The sequence below is a fragment of the Corvus kubaryi genome, unplaced genomic scaffold, assembly GCF_017639235.1.
Source record: "Corvus kubaryi isolate FWS band 111438036 unplaced genomic scaffold, C.kubaryi_AGA036_p1.0 37334, whole genome shotgun sequence".
Classification (NCBI taxonomy): Eukaryota; Metazoa; Chordata; class Aves; order Passeriformes; family Corvidae; genus Corvus; species Corvus kubaryi.
In genome coordinates, this window is record NW_024581108.1 from 6,904,283 (window position 1) to 6,926,677 (window position 22,395).

The 22,395-nt window shown below is 37.6% G+C and overlaps 1 protein-coding gene across 2 annotated transcripts in view; it reads left to right on the forward strand.

The window, feature by feature from the left end:
- Positions 1-22,395, forward strand: part of OLFM3 (olfactomedin 3) — a 55,388-nt gene that overhangs the window by 17,458 nt on the left and 15,535 nt on the right. Inside the window, exons 1-2 of one of the 2 annotated variants that reach the window (XM_042029998.1) lie at positions 16,474-16,645; positions 21,583-21,729. In XM_042029998.1, coding sequence (XP_041885932.1) covers positions 16,517-16,645; positions 21,583-21,729 — 276 coding nt within the window. In that variant the 5' untranslated portion in view covers positions 16,474-16,516. Of the gene's footprint in view, positions 1-16,473; positions 16,646-21,582; positions 21,730-22,395 lie in introns of those variants that run through there. The other variant, XM_042030000.1, reaches the window with a different exon arrangement.

Below are 22,395 nucleotides of genomic sequence, written 5' to 3' on the forward strand. Positions count from 1 at the left end.
GATTAAGCAGATCTAAATACTGTGCTATGGAAAAGAAAGAAAACAGTTGATCAAGTTAGTGCTTGATCAACAAGTTATATGTGGCCTGTAGTTCAAGAATGTTATTCTAAAGATAACTGGCATACCTTATGTTCCCCTTTAGGCTTTATATCACTTCCAGTTCATTAACTCCTTTGTTAGTGTTGTCTCAGTTATAAAAGATGGTAGCTTATATTGTGTCTTTTAAAAGCATGGTCCAAAGAAGGACTTTCCCCTGGATTCCTTGGAAGGTTTCTTAGAGCCCTTCTGTTTCAGCTGACAGGATGGTGCTTGTATTACAACAGCCTGAGCCTCCCTCCTTCAGCACTGGTCAAGGTCTGGGTTCAGAAAGTGGGGGTGTTGCTGTCATCTGGAAGTGCTCTTCTCTTTAGTATAGGACAGGACACACTTGCCTGGAAAGGTTTAGCTCAGTGCTCCTATTTCAGAAACCCACTAAAACACCGATATCTGTGAAGTCAATGATACTTGGTCATTGCAAGTAGCAGTGTACTGATTGATGGAAAATACGACATTTTTATGAATTCATATTATATTTTATAAAACTCTTTAAAAAGTTGCAGTACAGATTCCTCAAATCTAAGTGCCCTTTTCAGTGAGTAATCAATAATTTACATACTACTTCAAGAGCAGAGGCAGAACTTGTGTTCAGAGTCTTACGCATAATCCTTTAGGTATAGCATATCCATGAATCTGTATCATGAGTAGGCAAAAATAAGTGCTGAAATAACAATCAGTAAGGTTCCATAAAGTGAAATACGAGGTTTTCTCTCATAATTTCAGGGATTAAATAATCAATTCATACAGAAAATTCTCTCCAGTTGTTGATTAGAACAAAAGATATTTTGCTGGGTCATAAAATTTTTTATTCATACTTACATTCCTTTGTGCTTCAGTAAAACTAAATCAGTCTAGGGTAGTGTAATTCTTCCATGCATGGAATAAAAACCATCCAAAAGCACCACTGTACATAAGATTTTCAGTGATATATGCGCACTCCTTTACTACTGATAAGGAACTCAGGAGAAACAGTAACACACCAGTCCTTTTCTCTTAAATTTGTATGTCAGTACTAGCACCTGGCATTTGTGCTGCATTTTCCTAGAGATTACAGGTTTGCCTTTCAGGAACCTCTGACATGTATCCAGTAAAAACACCCGAGAAGGACTGACATGGTTATAAATCTCTTGCTGCTGCAGCCTTCGAGTTGCCAGGAGTCCCTGCTTATCACGGCATAACCCAGAGCTGAGTGCAGCCTATGATGCCAACAAATGTCTCAGAAGTCCAGGAAGAAAGACAGTGCACAAGAGAGTCATGTAATCCGGAGAGCTCTTCATGCTCAGACATCTTTTCTCAGCCAGTGCAGGACAGCTAGAAGGTCCCAATGCGTCCTAACACAAACCAGAAAGCTCCTGGTTCTTGATTTATGTCAGCCTTCACTCTTACACTTCTGTCCTGCTTTCCCTGTGAAACAGCTCAGTTTTCAGCTGCAGTAATTTTCTTTGGCAGACTGTTAGTGTATTACCCAGTAGGAACACCATACTAGACTGAGGAAAAGTCTTTTGAAAGGATCATTATAGAATGAGGAATAAAGAATATTACCTTGTTGAGTTATTTTTATTTGTATTCCTCTTCCCTGCTGTCTTCTTTTATCTTACATTAGCATGTGAAGTAATTTTTTTCTTTTTTTTCCTCTTCTACAATAGATTGCAGACAACTGTTTGCCAACCCAGAAGGCTTAAATTTACAGTATGAATACCGACTGTGAATTGCCTTAGATTCTTTGTAATTACTGAAGACTGACTTTGTGCAGCAATGTTACTGGCTGTATAGAGTGCTGGAAGGCTTTTATCCTAATGGTTACATTCGGAACACATAAAACAGCGTACTGTGTTACAGCTGCACTGCAGTTCATATGCCTTTGGCATGAGTAACAGCTTTAAGTAATTTGGAATTATAATCTGTCCTTCAACATCTGCTAAAGCACATTCATGTTTAGGGGTGCTTTCCTTTTCCAAGATACTGATATTCCTGACTGTCAGCCCTTTCAGTTTCTATTGCATTTTTAAAGGGTCTATATTGTCATATCAGCTCCACTATTTTCCTCTGATTGTCTTAGAGATAAATAATATTTGATTATCTTCTCTACAGGCATCTAGTATTTAAAATTTGAAAATTTTCACATGAAGATTGTAGGGCCAGTTTTCTCTTTTTTATTTTTTGGAAAGTTCCTTGAGAATTCTTTTGTCTAATGGAGCAGCACTTGCACTTCGTGCTCTGAAACAATGTTGTTTTCAATTCATTACATAAGGAGAAATGAGGCATCTTGTGAAGTAAGCATTAGAATATGAAGTCAGAAAGTCTGCACTGCTAAGCCAGATTGGTCTTTGGGGAAATTGGATGTTTCCACTCCACTAAAAAGCTATTATAATAACATTCTTCTGACTGCCAAGCAAGCTGCACTAGAGATTTCATTTGCTCCCTGCTTAATGTGTCTGACTTCTAAAACCTCACTTTTGAGTCAAAGCAAGAGATTTTACCTTTTTTTCTGTGACTCTCTTGCTCCTACTGATTCCCAACCTTCATTCCTTTATTGGTTTAATTAGATTCTAGTATCCTTGCCAAGTTCAGGACAACATAAATTTGCAGCAGTGCAGGAACAATATCTTCTGAATTAAACAGTAATTCCTCCAAGACTCAAAGTGCAAAGAGAAAGAGTAAAAACAATAAATGACATTTGTATCTAGATAGCATTTGCATTATACATTCAACCTTGGCTTTCCAGCTTTATCTCTAGAGCACAGTGCTACTGAGGTAAGAGCTGAAGCGTCTCATCTGCCCTGTAAACCAGGATTTTTCATCTCCTCCACTCTGCCTTCTTGCTGTGGTGTGTTACCTGATCTTGTTACGTTTTGAGAAAAATATTTACAAATCCAATATATTCTGTCTCTGAGACTGCTGATCAGCTCAAGGGATTTATAGATGTGACATTTCCTGTACATCTAGGAATTCATAGCAGAAATGAAAGTCTTCAAGGAACACTGATTGAGAGATTAATTTGTGCTTTGCTATCTGGTCTACATATAGTGCACAGTCCAAAATTTATTTATAGGTAATTCATTATGCCCTCAAGGAACAATGAGGAAAGTCTATACTACATAAGGAAGGCTTTATCATATACTAGAAAGATTTAGCAAAGCTAAGTCTACAGTCTCATGTCTCAGTTACTTAATACAGGTACCCTTAAGCTATAACTTCTAGGAGAGTCTTTGACCCTGCAAGGAAGGATGGAAAATCTGGAGCCAGATTACAGAGTTCTTCTGAAAAGATCCACATCTGTGAATCTCATCTGAACTCAATTGTTCTAACCCCAGAAAGCAAACTGTAGCACAGAAAACTCATACACGTTAAGGGAGCGTTGTAGGTTCATATACATATATGAGCCAGGTAAAATTTTTAGGAAGTTTTATCATTTATTGAACCAACAGATAGAGAAAATGGTTTGCTAAGGGAAAAAAATCAGCAATTTAAATGGCTTAAGAAACCATAACCAGGAGTTATGAATAATCAAAAATACACAAGGGCTAAAAACAGCTCAGACATGGAACTTAAAAATGTACAAGAATGAAAGACTTCCAGAAGCAAAACATGAGGGCAGAATTCAGGATAAAGCAAGATTGCTTGAATGTCCCCATTTAGGTGTGGTTTTGTAGCCTGCTTTCCAGGCACTGGAGCACTCCCATAAGCTGTGGGGATAAGTAACTCACCAAGCAACAAAATAAACGTGTTTCAGGTCTATCAAATTTTCAAAAGAAATAAAGTGCATAAGCTGATATTTATTCTAAACACTTTGAAATAAGAATTTGTTGCTTAGCCAAAAATACCCATTCTTGTTACCAATAAGCCATTGAATTTATGTGAAATGACTTGATTGACAAGTTTCTGAGGATGAAAAAGTCATTTACAACCTAAGGACTTGTCTCTTTCACCTCTAAAAGGAAGTTTTTGAAAACATTTCTTTTTATATCAGTCATATAATAAAATCTCCAATGATAAATTTAATATTTTAAATTCATCAGAATATTTTTAATTCATACTCTGGATGAAAAATGCGCATGTCATGAACTTTATCCACTGAGTTTTCCTTTAACTCATGAACTTATCTGTATCCTTAGTTTGCTAAACAATATATTAAAAATCTCACCATCCAGAGCAGAGCTTAACAATGTCAGCAAAGATAATCTATCCAAACCAAGAGGATTGTGATATATCTCTTGTGTAAATCATGCAATTCATGCTTGGCCTTTAAACTGATTTTGATTATTTGACTATAATGAGCAAAAACTGTCTGCAAAGTGACTGTCATTTAATTAAGTTACTCCACAGCTAAAACTTAGCTCTTTATTTTAAAACTCCCCTTAAATCCTTCCAGGAAAATGTGGTATAAATTCAAGTTGGGTTTTGTTGAAGTGCCCTTCAGGAAATGACTTGTATTACCTGTAAAACATGTGTGTGGTAATAAAACAAAAAGAGCTCCCAACAGGCATAATTTAGGAAAGTACTATTAACAGCCTTCAGGCTCAAGTTGTCATCCCTTGCATCAGATACAAGACCTGCAGAAGTCTGTTTCCTAAACAGTCTAAAGTAGATGAGAAGCTGCAACAAGCTAACACTTGGTTTCTTGGGCTTTATTTCTACCGAAAAAGCCAGTGTCTTTGAAACTGTTACTGCCCTTTATTAGGCAAGTTTTCCTGTTATTCCTGACAGGCCCCTGCTAAAATCCTACACTAATGTACCTGCCTTCCTTCCCCCTTGACCTCAAGAGAGCTTAGGAGAAGTAAGAACACAGGCAGGAGGTGCTTCCCTGCAGCAGCCATATTTTCATACTAGAGAATGTATTTTCACCTCCTTTTTTCTTCATTATATGCTACGCTGAAAAAAAAAAAACAAACACTAAAAACTAATTCTTGCAAATAGCCCTATGGCATGCCATCTGGCCCCAAAGAAGACAAATATTTTCCCTAAGCAATGGCTGAGATAGATTCCATCTGGAATCACTTTTCTCCTTATTTGTGACAGATTGACTCTGTTGTATTCATAAGAAAACAAATAAGCAATAATTTGTTAGTCCATCAAAAGCAAAAAGTCAATAAAAAAGAAGTATGTTTGAAATGCAGTTTCTTCAGTTTCCCACTTTTGAGTTCCACAATATTATCTTCAGCATCTTCCTATTTCTGTCAAATCATCTCTTTTTATATAGATTTTAAATCATTTTATTCTAGTTATAAATCTAAAATGGATTTTCAAAGCTAACAATTATGGGCCTTAGTGCTTTTTTATTGCTATTTAATTGCCTTAACACCACCAGCACTTTGACAAATCGGCTAACAAATTTTTTTCAAGTTTCACATTAGTAGCTTTTACTGTTATTGTTTAATCTCTTGGTGCTTTTTTAGAAGCAGGAGCTGTGAATCTTGGCTAGGAATACACTAATGGAAGACAAAAACTCAGAACAGAATTTTTTCTTGGTCAGGACGGAGGGCTATAAAATACAGATAAGAACTGTGTAGTCTGAACTGTACAGTAGCTTTGATTGAAATTTCCTTTTCTTGTTTTATGATCCTTGATACGAGTTTGTGCATGTTTTTAAAATCGTCTTTTTGGATTGAAAACACTCTCAGGAGCTCCAGAACAAGTTGTGTGCCCAAAGTTATTTTTTGCCCTTTTGCAAACAGTTCTACTTTCTGTAGCACTGTTGGCCAAGCTGCAGGAACTAATTACAAGATTTAGTAGAAATATTTTATTAAATTTCTCTGTCATTTGCTAATAAGTTAGTTAAATCTCCCTGTAAAATTAATATCAAATCTTGAAGGTTATGTAAATGCCTTCATTAATCAAAATCTTGGCCCTTTTTTACTAATTAGATCTAAAAGTTTATGTAAAACTTCACCAGCATTGCCCATGAATTTTATTCTCACACTCATATTGCTAAGCAGTCCTTTAAAGACTCACTGACTTTGTGATTCCTAGTTGTTGAATTCCCCCTCATTAAAGCTAGAAAGAATGCCTGCATTGAACTGCTTGTGGACAGAAACCTTTTTCTCTCTAAATCAAATCTTTGCTTCTTAGCTATTCATTTATGCTCACTCCTCACACATTTCATATATTTCTCCTATGAGATAATAGTGGTGTTTTAATTTTGATACTGTAAACAGAGGATTATGACTGCACATGGGGATTAAGTGTGGGAGATGATAAAAGAATAGCCGTAAAGTGCTGAAGAGACTTTTTAAAAATACAGGTTATGGAGAGTGTCAGTAAACAGAAGGCTTCTGATGGGATATCGGCTGAGTCTTCATCATTTATACTCCACTGTTGTCAGCTCACTAAATCCCACAAAACTGCAAAATTCCAGTCATGTCCTAAACTAGGAATGACCTTGTTTCCTTTGGTCATAAAATGCAACTGTAAAAGAATGACTATAATGTGACATGATGTGTCATTATGTTTTTTTAGTATACATTTTCACCTTCATTTGGAAGATGAAATGTGAAATTTTTGTGTGGGATAAGTCATTGATCAGTTTGATGTCAGAACTGCTTACTGTGCTGTAACAGCTTTGTTCTCTTCCACTGTCACAGCCTGTAGTATCAGACACTGCTCTGTACAACTGCAAAGCAACACAAAGCCCAGCCATTTCCCACCATCTCCTCAGCTGCTGCAATCATGGTCTGTAGTAGCTGAAAAACCACCCACTATTAGTCCAAGGACACAACTTCCCAACTCAGAGAATAGGATTCAGTGCCTCTCTTAGAGACACAAGAGAAGAGATAAAGGGTAGCACGTGACAAGGTGAAGAATCACAAGTGTTGAAATTATTAACTTTTAAATATCACCATGCAAGCTACATACTTACATTGTGAACATAGTTGTTTAGACTATGTCTCCAGTTTTCCTTTTCCACAAGTTTGAAAAAATACCTATGTTTATGTCAGTGTTTACATTGGCCCACAATTTTCTGTGCTAGTTTTATGAGATCTTTCAATGGACACCACTCTCTTGTAATCAAAAGAATGTGGCCTCTCCTAATAGTTGCTAGCTTCTGCCCATATGGATTTTTCTGAGCATTGTGCTCATACTGAAAGTCTACAGAGTGGTGTGGCAATCACACCTGAGTCAAACCCCTGGTAGAAATGGAGGAAGGGAAGTCAGGATTCAAATCGATTCTTTCAAATCAGTGTAAAGATCTCTGGTTAGCCAGCACATCTACTGAGCCTGGGATCCTGGAATATCATGAGCTGTATGAACTACAGTAACCTTATTTGTCCCTAACAAGAGGCAACATTCAATACTAAGAATATTAACCAGTTCAGGATTTTAATTCTCAAGGAAGGATCTCAACCTTCACACAGCAGGCAGTGTGCCTGAGGTGATGGAATGACCAGGCTGAGGATGGGCACACTACCATGACTGCCACTGTGCCCATGCATAAATACTAAATTTATGAAAAAAGGTGCTTTGAATTGTCTTTTAGGCATCTTTCTTTTGGTATACTCAAGTTGCAAGGTAGAAGCAAAGAGGCAGAAATCCCTAATAGCTCACCACTAAGTATGTCTCAGTTTTTTCAGAGCCATTTTTTCCCCATCTCTTCCTTCCTGCAGCTTTCTTTTCCTTCCTCGTAAGAGTTTTACAAGTTACTGTAAACTTTTCATGTTCAGAGTAGCTTTTACAATCTCCCTTCTCACCCACATGCAGAAATCTCAATCATCCATACCAAAACTTAAAAAATTGGCATTTTTTCATTTCAGGGAAATGGTAGCCAAGATTAAACCACACATTATTTAGGTTTTATTTATTTATACAAGCCACTTGTACTGCCTAAGAGATAAAAACACTTATCTTTAGAAGATATGAGACACATTTGTGGGGCTTTTTTTTAATATTTATATTTGGTGTTGTTCATTGCTGTGCATTACAGAAGTTCATTTCCCACAGTACTATCTTCAGACAACAGCACCAATCTAATAAATTTCTCTTTTTGCTCACAGGGGGCTGGGAACAGAACTTTGGACCTTCAAATTTGACACTCAAATTCCTCACCCAGGAGAAGCTGCAGTTGCTAATAGTATTTGGGCCCTCAGCAGCCCTATGGAGGGCAGCACCCATTCCTTACAAGGATGGATCTAACTCAACCACTCAGGGTCACACACCCGTTTAAATTATTTCAGTAAAAAAAGAAAAAATAGGATAAAGGGGAAGATAAATTAAAATGAGCAATTAAAATCCCTTAAAGTGAAATATGATTTAAAACTTTTATTTCTGTTCTGGAAAGTGTAAATAGGGCATTAAAAAGGCAGCTAGAAAACAGTATGTCATAACTTCAGTAAGGCTTATGGGATACTCTGTTATTTTTCTTCAAGTAATACAATTTTGATTCTTTCCCAGATAAATACCTTCAGTTCTTCTCAGCATTATTCAATTCAGAAACTTCCAGGATTGTTACAGCCTTAGAAAATAGCAAGTGTTTGCTTTCTATACCCTTATTTAAACATAAGGGTATTTTACAGCATCTTTGATCTGGGATTATGCTTTGTAGCATATCCATACATTGTTTTACCCACTGCTGAAATGCAGCATGTTTTACTGAGCTGAAACACAGCACCTGGCTCATCATATTCAAAGCACTACACAGCATTTAGAACAGATTAAGTATCCAACTGAAACAGCAAGAAGCATTTTGCTAGACAGAACACAGCTAACTACTGGAATTTGGCCACAGCATTCAGATTAACACCTCTGTCTTGCAGACAAGATATCCCATGGAATTTTCTCAATATTCACTTAAACTACTTGTAAGCTTTCATCCCTGTTTAAAAGTAAACTAGGCCTTCCAGGATGGTGTCGAGAAGCAGCATACATTAAAAACAGATTTGCTTGCAATGAGACACATTCAAAAAATATTTTTATTTGAAGATTTTGCAGGAAACATGGTGCTTTCTGAACAGAAATGTAATTTTCTTTCTCAGTCTTTCTGCCTACAGAAAAAGATTTTTGTATCTCAGGAGGGAAATTTTAATGCCACCGTTGTTAGAAAATGCAAACAGGAAGATGCTACAGCCTTTAAATGCCTTTATCGGTGCCATGCTCATTAAACCTATAAACTTCTGCTTAGTACCTACATGTGCTGTAGCCTCTGGGGTGCCAGACCACTGGGAATAAGCTCAAGTTTAGACTTCTGAAGAATTTTTCCCTATACCATCCCTACAGAGGATACGACAGGGATATGTTAGAAAAGGGTATCAGCATGATGTGACAGTTTAAGAGACTTGCCAAAAGAATGTATGGCAACATGGTGGGATGAAGGGCAAGTCAGCAGGATAACCCTTGCCACCTTGCTTTTTCATTACTCAGTCTTGACAATTATCTGCATTGGGAAATACAGGAGAATACAGCCAAGTGTTTCTGTAGTGCAAAGCTGTACATTTACAAAGAACAAAGACTTGCTTGTCAGAATGCAGCAGAAATCAAACAGTAGATGGTTCCTTTGCTCTCAGTTCCAAAGACAGCACTTGGCCAAATGCAGACACAGCCATGCTACTAAATAAAAAGGAGATGAGCTGATTTCTGGGCTCTGAGGGACAGCTGCTTTCCACACAGCAAAATTACTCTTTCCCTCTTGAAATGCTGCATCCGTGTCCAAACCATCTAACTGAAGCATGCCCAGGCATAAAAGGAAAAGGTAATTAGGGTGTGTGGTACTAACAAACACTATGGTTTGCTATGGGCCAGCATTCAACCCCATACCCCCCCCAACCTCTTGTATTTATAAGTGCAGACATACCCTACGAGACATACCCTTTTCCCAAAGACAAAATTTCCTTTTGAGAGGGTATTTTACTTTGCAAACCCTTTCCACTTTCTTCATTTCTGTGTTCTTCTCACTTGCAAAGATTCAAGGAGATTTTAAAAAGGCATGAACAAATTTACCTGTATCGATTAAAAATGACAGTCCACAGGCAAGCTCCCGTTCAAGGGTCTGTAAGTGCTGACTGCAAAGCTGTAAGCTTGCATTAACCAGAGGAAGGGCCAGTTATACTGCCCATTCTCACAGTCTAAAGGCACTTTGGCTCTAAGTAGCTCAAGTCTCTGTTTTCTAACATCTAGTCGCAATCAGAGCCAGCTGGAACCACTTATTCAATTACTACAGAGTTTACTGATTTTCATGGCTCAGGCTCTCTCCAGGATTATATATGATCTAACTTCAGTTTCAGCTCCTTTAATATCTTAAAATTTACTCTCAATGAAAGCCAGCTCACCTACCTCACACCCATCCTCAACAGAATAATATGTATTTTGAGGATGGAAAATTGTACATTAAGCATGAGAATTACTCCAGGAGGACTTCTGTATAAATTCTCATATCCAATCGGTACAGTTTTCAAAGGAAAGCAAAACTGCAACAAATTCCAGACCCAGAACTGTCCAACATTGCACCCTGCCATTCTGTAGATGCTCAGAGCAAGACAAGGGATCACAGAATCCTTGAAAAACGTCCAGATTTCCAGCCTCTGTTAAAGGAAAAAGGACTGCCTGCACAATCTTTAGTCATTATCTACTAAATAGATGTCTCCATATATTTTAGAAAATATGCTCTTTCTCCCATTAGATCCATCATATCACACATTTGAGGGAAAAGCTTATGTGGTTTTATGAGTACCTGATATAAATGTTATTGAAAATTAAAATAGCAGGAAATCAAGAGAAGAAGCTTTTCATTTCACTTAGTCCTTCCCCATCCATTTGTTTTTCCCAGTTGTTTCAATTAACTGCAGATTTTCCTAAACCAGACTGCCCATCCTGCTTCCTGTTTCAGTCAATTCTCATAATTCTTCTGTGGAGACACTACTTTGTTATTCTGTACACTTGGGATTTGCTAACAAAAGCAAAAAAAAAAAACTTGGGATTTGCTAACAGCAGAACACAAGACAATAAGTGTGAAAAAAACATGAAAATGTTCTCTAATGTCTTCACTCAAAAAAAGCTCCCTGAAGCCTGAAAAATGAACCAGCAGATAGCTAAGACCACTTCAGAAAGATCACCTCCAAAGCATTGGTACAGAAGCATGTAATAGACACCAGACTAAAAATCCCTTGCTAAATACTTCTCTAAGTGTCGCTTGACTGCAGAATGTCACTGTATATGCACTGATGAGCTGTGAGAAGATATGTTCTAGAAAGGGCACATACCTCTCAAACTGCCCTTACAAAGAACCTGGATATCGCTGCTCACAAGTAGCACTGCAAAGCCACAGGGTTTTGTAGAACAAAAACAGTAAGATGAAGAAGGCACAGTTCTCTAAATTCAGAGAACTGCAGTTGAACTGATAGCACAAATCTGTGCTTTCTCAGTCCATCTGCAGCTCTATGAATTTTAATTGCCATTCCAGTTCTGAGAACTTTGCTTTGTACATGCATTAACGTAATGTGAATAAATAATCATGTGCAGGAACACGACTAATGACTAATGTACTGCCATTTTTTAAACCAGTGTACTACTGAGTACAAGAATATGTCACATGAAGATAAAGAACTACATACACTATAGAACACTGCCATGAGGGAAGCCTTGACTTTTCTTCTTGAGTTTACTTTCTAAACCTAACCTGTCAAAGTAGAAACCTACTGAGATGTAAGATTCCTGATTTTGCTCTGCTTCAAAGGAATCTAGTTAAGCCAGCTGAGCCATGAGTATGCAATCACTTCTACATAAAATGCAAGGTTTCAGGTATTTACATTATAGCATTTACCCATGAATGCAATTTTGAATTGCAAGAATTATTTAAGGTAGCATTGCTTTTTTACATATATTACGTAAGTGACATCAGGGTTAAGTGACTGCTGCTGAACTTCACTGTTTCCTTTCTTGCAAATCCGTATTTTCCTCTGGCCAGGAGGTAATTAGACAGTTTCTGGGGTGGGTGCCTGGGTATATTTTCACATGTTGCTGACTCAGGACATTTGCTTTGTTGCTTTTCCGAATTGATGTTAATTACTTTATATTGTACAGAGATCCTACTACCTCAGTTGTAATAAGATAATGTTGGGATGTATTCTCATTTTCAGTAGACTCAATCCCTATCAAAATGGAACAGGATCTCAAAGTGAAAGTAAATATCAGAGACAGGAAGAGCCTTCAGACTTCTTATTAAATAAAGGCCTTAAATAATACTTTTAATAACCCTAGTAATTTGTAATATATTAATTGAATACTACAGAACTAGCATACAATAACATTAACAACATTGAAATTGCTACAGATTGACAGATTTTTATGTAAGATCAAAATATGGCATCTGAAGTTATTCTGTATAGATGCTTCCGTTTTTGCTGACTTTAGAAGTTAATTAAAAGAGGAAGTTATCATACCAACAGAAATTTAGGGTAATAAAGAATATTGTTCAGATTTTAGAATTGCTGTTGCATTCTAGCTTTTGTTCAGAAAACTAATTCATAGCAGTTAATCATAAACTAGAATTGCAGCTTTTAAAAAAAACAGAAAATACAGAGCTGAAATGAAACACAGATCATAAGGTTTTGTTTCTATTTCCTAGCAAGATGAGAATAACTCTTCAGTTATTCTGTGGCTTCAGGTATGATCTTTGTGTATGTTACCTCAGATGTGGTACAAAAATTTTCTACTTTTTGCTTGCCATTTTTTAATTTACCCAATTATTTATAGTAAAGTACAGCTAAAATTATTTTAACATTCTATTTCCTTAACAAAAAGGGGGTTTGGACACTTACACAGTTCTGGTAAAAACACAAACAAAATATAGTTTCATTGAGTATTCCACTGTTCAGGAAAGATATTTTTAAGACTGTTCCCATGTACACCTTCTCTAGCAATAGTGCTCTGAAGCAATACTTGACAAATGGGTGCAGAGAATGGGAAATACCAGACACACAGAATATGGACAATTACACAGAGCAAGTGCTGTCCCTGTCTAAGCACATCTGGGGCTGGCATTGCCTTTGCAGCAGCCCAGGATGCAGCTGCCACCTATTTGCAGCCCTAGCAGAACGGGTTTCCAGCTTTCCAGGGTGAGCCTCACTTCTGCAGGCCCTGGGCCAGGGCAGCCTGAGGAGGCTCCCAGACACTTGTACAACCTGCCCTCGTCCCTGCACTGCAGCACAAAGGGGCTTTAAAGCCCCAGTGCAGCTACAGCAGATCTGACTTCAGCACCATGGGGGTGCCAGCGTTCTGGTAATGTTAAATTATATAACTAGCCAAGAGGACTAGAGCATCATCTCCTGCTGAGTTTTTTAAAGATGTATCTAGCAGCAATACTGGGAATTACATGGCAGCAAGCTTTCTCTTCCGCAGTTAAACCAGTTGGAAGAAAATAAAGTGCTAAACTGCATTAATGAATATTCTGTCACAAGAACCAAGCAGCATGTCATCTGTTAGGAATAATCATAATAACCCAACAAACAGCATTCTTTCCAGGAATTGAAAATACCCTGGATGAAGGATAATCAGAAGTAATTATTAATCTGGGCATCAGAAAAGTCTTTCTTTGCCTTTTGAATGTATCTTGTCAAATGTTAAAATTCAGGAGGAAACCAGTTACATTCTTCTGTGAAACAGCAAATGTTGAAGAGAAGAAAACCGAAAATGTTAAAAGCTGCAATTCAATGTGGTAAAAAAACAACTATCATTACATTCAGGAAATGTCTTGGAACTAAGGGAATTAGTGTGCTTATTAAACTTCTGAAAGAGGACAGGAATAAAAAAAGGTGATAAAACTGATGCATAGAATTTTTTTTGTATTCAGTCTAGAGAGTGTGCTGAGATACTTCAGAATGACCTAATAAAACTGGAAAATTATCCAACATTATCAAGTGTTACCTTATCCATATTGGAAGTAATCAGTGGAGGTCCTTGGGAAATTTACAAATTGCCAATGAAATGTGACAGTTCAGCAAAAAGCCTCATTCTTGATGTCAGTCTGGACAATTCAGTGTGTACATCTGTTCAGAGGACAACTTTAAGCCCCTCTCCACAGAAACACTAACTCCTGGAAAGCCTCAAATGCCTTTACCTGCTAAGCCCTTCATCAGGCTGAGGTAAAGGCCTGACTCATCTCTCAGTCTTAAAATCACAATATCAAGAATAGGCCACAGAGACTCTAAAGAGAAATGTGCATAATGACCACCATCAGGCAATCCAAGCTTATATGAACTTTATCTTCTGAAATACAGAAAATACTCCAAGTAAAACTTCGGTGATTGCATAGCATTTCTCAAAGTTGCAATCTATACACCACTTCTAGCAACTACATTCTTCACAAAAGACATCATTAAATTGTGGAACTCCATGCAGGTGAACGTTGTGCCTCCTGAAAGTACAGATGACTTTAAAAATTACTTGAAAAATTCAGAAGGCAGCATCATAAACACAAAATTGCAACTTCTGGCCCAGTAAGTGTCACAGTTTGCTGGAAGGTTACAACAAGGCAAGTATCACTGTACGTCTGTTCTCTCCTTGCATTTTGCTTTTAAGCACCTACAGCTGACCATTATGGACAAAGGAGCTAAATGGATCAGGGAGACTGATGCAGTGCAGCTTTTTTTCACTGGGATACTTTTCTTGTAAATCAGCAAAAAAAATCGTGTTTTCTTGTTCAGACATCAGCAACTATCAGTTAATAGTTTAAAAGCAATTCTAGTTCTCTGGAGAAAACAGCCCTTGTGTGTTAGTTTGTTCCAAGGACTTCTGGACAAAGTGTGTGAAATAAGTCAAAAAGCAGGCAAACCAGTGTGTGCATTCAGTATGCTACAGGTAAATAAAACTAAAAAATGTTTAGTATTTAATTATTTTCATATTTAGGTCTTCTACTGCAATGTTTATATATACAGAGAGGCTAGCAAAAAGCTTATTTTTCTGTGCAGAAGCAAACTCATATTCTTTCACTGTATTCAAATATCTCTTCAGTGAATTAAGTTTTTGAGTATTTGAAACATTTCAGAGCTCACCTTACTGTGTAACTACCACAAGATATTTAATACTTGGATACACAGATTTTCTATTGCTGGGAGACTCCTTAAGTTTCTATAATAGCTCTCAATGGTTTCTTCAATTTCTTTTTAAAAAAAAAAAAAAAAGGTTTACATGTATTTTCCTTAAACTGCAGAGATTTATGTAAATAATTCTGAGTGAATACTGGAAGAGAAATGTCTAGCCTGAATTGGTGTACAAGCTCTGAGGATCTGAAAAACTATTTGCAGGGTTACAGTAGCTTTAATAAATACATTCATGATGACACACACCTATAAAAATGCATCCCTTCGGTTTCATTGCACACAGGGTTCCCTCATATAACTGCCAAAAGTCCTTAAGAAAAAATAATTTTCTTTTCTAAAGCAAATTCAGAAACTAAGTTCATAACTGCCCTCGGGAAAATGCAGTAGCCTGTCTCCCAGAAAACTTTATGCATGTTTCTCTTAAATAATTGCCATTAGAAGTCCTCACTCAGCACTTCTTTTACAAATAATTCTTAAAAAGTAGAACTGCCCCTATGGCACAATGATTTCTAGACTGTTTTTTCTGCTTTTCTTTCCCCCCTACACTCACTAAATATATGAATAAGATAAATTGCTACAGAACCTGGAGCTCATGCTACAGCACTAGAGAACAGTAGATTTAGCAGCAGAGCCAAAAGAAGTCTCAAAATGTGCTATCCCAAATTTATCTTCTGTTCCCATCCAGGCACCAATGAAGACATAGTGAGTCTGCCAACCCTGGAAGTAATGCAATAACTCTTGGTACAAAAACTTGTAAACTAACAAGAACACTGAGAAATATGACTCTTCGCTGCCTCAGTGTTCTTTCATGAACAATAAAGATGTTAATAACAACCTGTGCAAATAATAAAGTCACCGATGTTTGTAATTTATGAGAGCAGCAAATCAAGGCAGGTCCAGAAAGATGCTTTGATGAGCAGGCTGACAGTTCTGCCCCTTCCCATGGACAGGTGCAGTACCACATTTACAAACAGACCTGAGCATATTTCTGCCAAAGCACTGATGAGGACTGGGGGGTTATTTGTGCTCAGGCTTTTGCATTTTAGACAGGAGCACGCTGCTCTGCTAGGACGGAACTAATTAAGGGCTAATTGACTGTCTAGCACCTATAAAGAGATAATTCACCCACACCATCTCCCACTGGAAACTGCAATGACTATTAGCATAGAAAGGATTGTTTATTTAGTGGTCAGCATAAGACAGTCATAAGTATTTGCTAGTAAGAGCAGAAAGACAGAGGGCAAATGAGGATATGGATGTTTTTAATGGATGATTAAATCTGGGTACCTTGATCTCCTTTCATGCTGTGGATGTTGTGTGCTGCAGTCACGCCTCTCACTGCCAGCCTGCACTGGGATGATAATCACTCACTATGAAAACTCATTAGCTCCACAGCAATGAGTCCTCCGCTGCTGAAGCTTGGTGCTGTTCTTAGTACCATGGCAATGATCTCTAACTGGATGTCCCAAACTCTCCCTTCTCTGGTAGGACTAAATACCACCAGAATAACCACTTCAGATACTCTAGTAAGTAGCTGTTACATGTTGCAAGCCATTTAATGCTGAATTAGTATTTAAGTGCCAGCAAAAGCTTTAGTTTGGTGCCTCTTTATAAATCTCTTTTTAAGCTACTAATCTTCCTATCATGTCTTAATGCATGCTTCTTTTTGGGCGTCATAAAACCACACTGGTGAGCAGGTTGTGGTCTTACTATGAAAGGGAAGATTTCAAAATAGTGTCCTTAAATATTTAAGAACAAATACCTTCATCTTGAATATAGAATGCTAAAAAGAGTACAGCAGTGGCTTTTCATTTGTCTAGACTGTTCTTCCTATCTTTACTGCTCCAGAAAAATGCATTGCATAGAAAAATTATATCTGGCAGTAGGTTTCTTTTTGAAAACTGGATAATGTTACGTAGTAACTATTCACTACAACGTGCAAAGGGTCTGATTCCTTCCTATTTTTCTTTATTGGAGTACAGTTAAACAAATAAATAGCTGTTAGAAACAAAATAAAATTGCTGCTAGGAGGTTGGGTACCAGAATTTTAGAAAGGCTGATAATGGGAATAATACAAATGACACAAATATCACTTTGTATCATTGACGCTCATATACAGCAGCCTCAGTTGGTGAAAACCTACAGGAAAGCTGTGAATATGAACTCATGAAAAGCCTAAAAAGTCAAGTAACAGTTTATTTGGATGAGAGGGAACACTGTCCTGGTATTCATAAATTAAATTAGAACATCGTTTTCCTAAATGTTTAGTAAAACACTCTTGTCTATGTATCTTTTTGTGTAACTGCAATCAGATGTTTACATAATAGGAGGTTATGTAAAATATTAATTTAACTATTTGTATTGTAGTTCACAATTCTCAGAACTCAGAATTTTTGTAACTAAAAATTATTTATTTACTAACCAACGTGTAATAATTGAATATATGCATGCAGGAAAAATACTACTGCAGAAAATCACCATATTTAGTCTGTAAATATTACTACTTTAAAATTAACTATGTTGTAAGAAAAATTCTGTTGTCTTTTAGAGCAGCAAGATGAGAATACCAAGAAAAGCTCTATTTTATTTTCCTTAAATGTAACTTCATCTCACTGAGTTACAGTATATGTTTCTAGTTCTTGTGGCTATACATTATACATAGAAGTTCCCTATCGTATTTACATCCAAGTTTAAAGTTGCAACTGAGTAACTACAAGATGCACACTAGTTATTATAATATATAGAGAGATTTATATACACACACATGCATATGTGTTTACACTGATATGTTCACATTCCAAGTAATACAAAACTGTCATGCTCCCCTTGGCTACAACAGGGCACTGCTGATAGAAATGCCTTCTAAGTATTATTTCAAGAACGTTCTTTTCACTACTTGAGTTGAGCTATATGCATATTTTTTGTTTTGATAAGGGTAACAGGAGTGCCAGTAGAGCTGAGAAAATGATAATAAAAACTTGATTATCTGAGTTTGGCAACATCTGCCAAATAAAAAAAAACATGAATTGCAATCGTGTAGGGTTCTTTCTGCACAAAACCAAGCACCACAAATCTGGTACCTTTCTCAAAACTTTAGATGTTGGACTTTATGAAAGAGTTTATGCTGCAAGTGCTCAGTAATACCGAGGTCATCACTGAGTGATTTTTAGCTGCCATCAGAGTTCCCGACTGGCAGCTTCTCCAGTGAACTCTGCAGCATGAGCACTTCTCCAGAATTTCTCTCCTAGCACATACACAGCTCATAAATTGTGTATATTGTACGAGGTAAAAAAAGAACAAAACCTCCCAATTTCCTGCCTGCAGCTGGAAGAACTGTACAAGGATGTGGGGTCAGGTAAAGGGCCTCCTCTTTTGAGCTCTGTTTCAGTACCAGTGTTGAAATTGCAAGACAAGCCAGAAAATACTGTTTATGTTGAAGCAAACTCCTAAGTAAGGTACTGTCATTTGACCTGTCACTATAGTAACAACAGAGGTAGCTGTAACAGTTTTATCAGAATATATAAAAGTGCAAGTGAAAAAATAAATCTTTTACAAGTGAAATAAGTCTGTAATACAGCAGCCTGCCATGGCAGTGGTTAATATTGGGCTTTATAGGGACTCCTCTGTTTTCCCAAGATTTTCAAGAACTAGCATAACTTATTATTGTTGTTTTCCACTTGTTATTTCTTTTCTTGCTTGTTTACTTTATTACCTGTCAGCAGTAAGCCTGCATTTGAAGAGTTGATGCAGTAGCTTCTGTAAGGTTTTGATGCCTTCTAGCTCTTTCTCTGCACAGCAATTTCTGCTTGAGGTAGGGATTAAATGTCAAACTAAAACAATAACAGAGAAATGAAGCAAGGTGCACCTTTGCACACATGCATGTTTTTCTCTGCCATCACTTACATTACCCATCCTAATTAATGAAGGAAGCCTAAAAATTTTGGTACTATGTGGGTGCTTATTAATTCATGGGCAGTCAATAACCATGCTCTTGGTTAACCAGTCTCTCACTGTGAGAAATATTTTCCCAAATAGAAGTTACCTTTTTTAATCAGATGTATTTTAGACACCATAAGAGAGTACCTGCTAATTTAATCACTAAAGTGTTTTTTATTTCCTTAGATAAAGCCTAGAGAGACACTTACAATTTCTCTGGCATAAATAAGTACCTTTGATAACAGCCAGGATTATACAGCTTTACTATAGACTGCATGATCCTGGAGTCTCATACATTGTCCAGTGCAGAAAACTTAGTTGAACCCAGTCTAAATGTAGCAGCCATAAGGCTCAAATATAATAATTTTTCATAAACTTATATTAATTCCTAAAGGAATTATAATCAGAAGCTCTAGGTTCCTGAACATGTTCCTGAACTTCCACAAAAACATTTGTTTTCTTGCTGTTGCATGACCACACTGTTTGGCCATAAGTTCTACTGACAAACATAGAAACTACTGGGGTAAATGGAGCTTACACTTTTCAAGGGTTACAGCCTTGAAAGGCTGCACTTGTTCAAGCTTGCAATTTTAGTAGCTTCTCAAAACTAATTTAAATTGTCTCTGCAGATGTAATTTTGTTTAGTTTTTATTGTTCTCCATGTCTTAAGCTAAATTCCTTTTGCTCTAAAAATTAAGGTGCAGATAATGCCATAGAACCAGTGTAATTTAGCACTGAACTCTGGATATGTCTTCCTAGCAAAACCTAAGGCAAGATCATCTTTCTACAGTCAAGAGAGAGAAAATGGGCAAGGTTGGAAAGGACCACAGTGGGTCCTCTGGTCCAACCTCCCTGCTCAAAGTGATCCTAGAGCACATGGCACAGGATTGTGTCCAGATGTTTCTGGAATATCTCCAGTGAGGGACACTCCACACCCTCTCTGGTCAATCTGTTCCAGTGCAGTCACTCACACAGTAAAGAAGTTCATCCTCATATTGAGGTGGAGCTCCCTGTGCATGAATTTCTGCCCATTGCCTCTTGTCCTATTGCTCGGCACCACCCAGCAGGGGCTGGTCCATCCTCTGACACCTCCCTGCAGACACTGACAGCCACTGATGAGGTCCCCTCTCAGTCATCTCTTCTCAAAGCTCAACAGGCCAAGCTCTCTCAGCCCTTCAAGTCATCTACATTATAGCACTTTGTTTTTCCTTGCAAAACATGGTTACAACACGATTTTGATTTTCCTATTAACTCTGCAGTAGAAGGTCACTGCCATCTTCCATGACTTCTTCAGGGGAGTCACTGTTGTGAAAAGACTGTGCTCTTTTTCTTACCTCAATCCACAGAGATACTGGCAGCTCTGAAGAAATGAGGAACTCTGCAACTCATTCTGCACTAAGCTGCCAGGAAAGCATCAATATCAAATCTGCCCAGTTTAAAGAATCACTTTCTCTGCTGGCACTGAATACAATTTTATAATATAAGTAGCAACTGATTCCAACTGTGTCCAGACCAAAATTACTTCAATGATATCCGTTAGCATCTGTACTATGAAATTCATCACTCAGTACAATATTAGCAAAGAGTAAAGCACAATATTAACTTTAAATTACAATTTTAAAAGAAAGTTTAAAAACTGCTGCTTGTATCTATTAAGTTCCATCACCTGAGTCCTTTCAGTCTTCTCATTATGTTGTTTTCTCTCATTCCTGTGCTGTTTCTGTACATCCCATTAAAGAGATACCAAGTCCCACACAAACATTAAATGCAGTTCAGTGTTACCCTGCTCTGCAAGCAAATGTGGGTTTTTTTTTTTTTTTGCCTTTCTTTCTTGGTCGTGGTTGCTGTACAAAAGAACAGGTTAGGAACTTCCAGATTTCTGCTGTCCCAGTGAAAGACATGCAGTGTCTTTATCACCCCGTGCCTTGCTTGCCATGAGCCCCATTCCCCTGGCCTAACCAGACACTTTTCCATCCTGCCCTGAGCAAGCCCCTGTTCCCTTGGCTAAGTGCAGTGGAAGCCCCTGGAGAACAGTTCCTGTGAGCTGCAGCTTCAAGAGCAAACCTTTTCCTCCCCCACGTCCAAACTGCTGCTGAGCCAGTTCCTACCCGTGAGTCACACACTGTGCTCTCCCTGGGCTCATGTATTTGCTCTTTCCTGTCTTTGTTGTTTCCATTAGTCTAAAGTAAAAGTCATTCAGGCTGAAAGGACATGTTTGTTCTCTGCTGATGAAAAACTGTAATGTCCCTTTGCGAAGAATTAAATCACCTGGTTTGTGCTGAATCACAAGCAGAATACTGCTCCACCCTGGAAACCGTGTGCTAAACTCTTCTAGAGAACCATTGCAAAGGTGTGAGATGTGGCAAAACTGGGAAACTACCAAACTAATTAGTTCAGATTAATAATTGCTGACTAGTAGGAACCTCATTGCAAACATGTACTGCAAAAATAAAAATATTCTGCTGTAGTGTTTTTTTCAAACAATAAAAAATCAGTTCCTTTCATTGTTATGATTTTGTTGTTACAGACTCAGATTAGCCCCAAGGAAGGGTGGCAAGTTTATAGTTCAGCCCAGGATCCCGATGGCCGCTGCATTTGCACTGTTGTTGCACCTGAACAAAACCTATGCTCAAGAGATGCCAAAAGCAGGCAACTGAGACAACTACTAGAGAAGGTAAGTCTTCCCAAAAAAATTCCTCCTCTTGATCATTAAACTTCCTATGGATATCTACTGCTTTCCCTCTAAGTTAATACGTAATGAACTACTGAAGAGGTACCTGATAAAAATTGTTGTTCAGGGTATATCCCCTACCTGTGTTCTCATCTCTGATGATTATTTGTCTGTTTTCCTTATATCACACCTTTCCCAACCCAAGTTGCATCTTCTCTCTTATTCGCTCCTCCCAAATTCTTCCTTACACACAAGACAGATTTTTCTGTGTAAAACCCGTTACAAATCCCACCTCAAATGCTTTGTGATTTAAACTACAACTTCTGCTTCAATCATACGAGACTGCTGAAGGTCATTTCTTTTATCAAAAAGTAATGAGAGAGACACAACAGCATCTTGAAAGCAAACTGTACAGAGGATAAACAGTTCTAATTTTTTCATTGTTTCTTTCCTCAAGTTTATTTATTCATTTTCGGTGGTGCAAATTTTCCCCAACAGTGCAATTCTTAATTCCAGTATTATCCACTATTGCACATATAGTGAAACCAGCGAAGTCTTGTTTTGCATCAACAGAAAAAATGCTGCAACTATAACACAAACATTCTGCATTCCCTGTATAAGTAACCAAGGTTATAGTTACTGTATCACAGCCAGGGGTACAGAACCTTA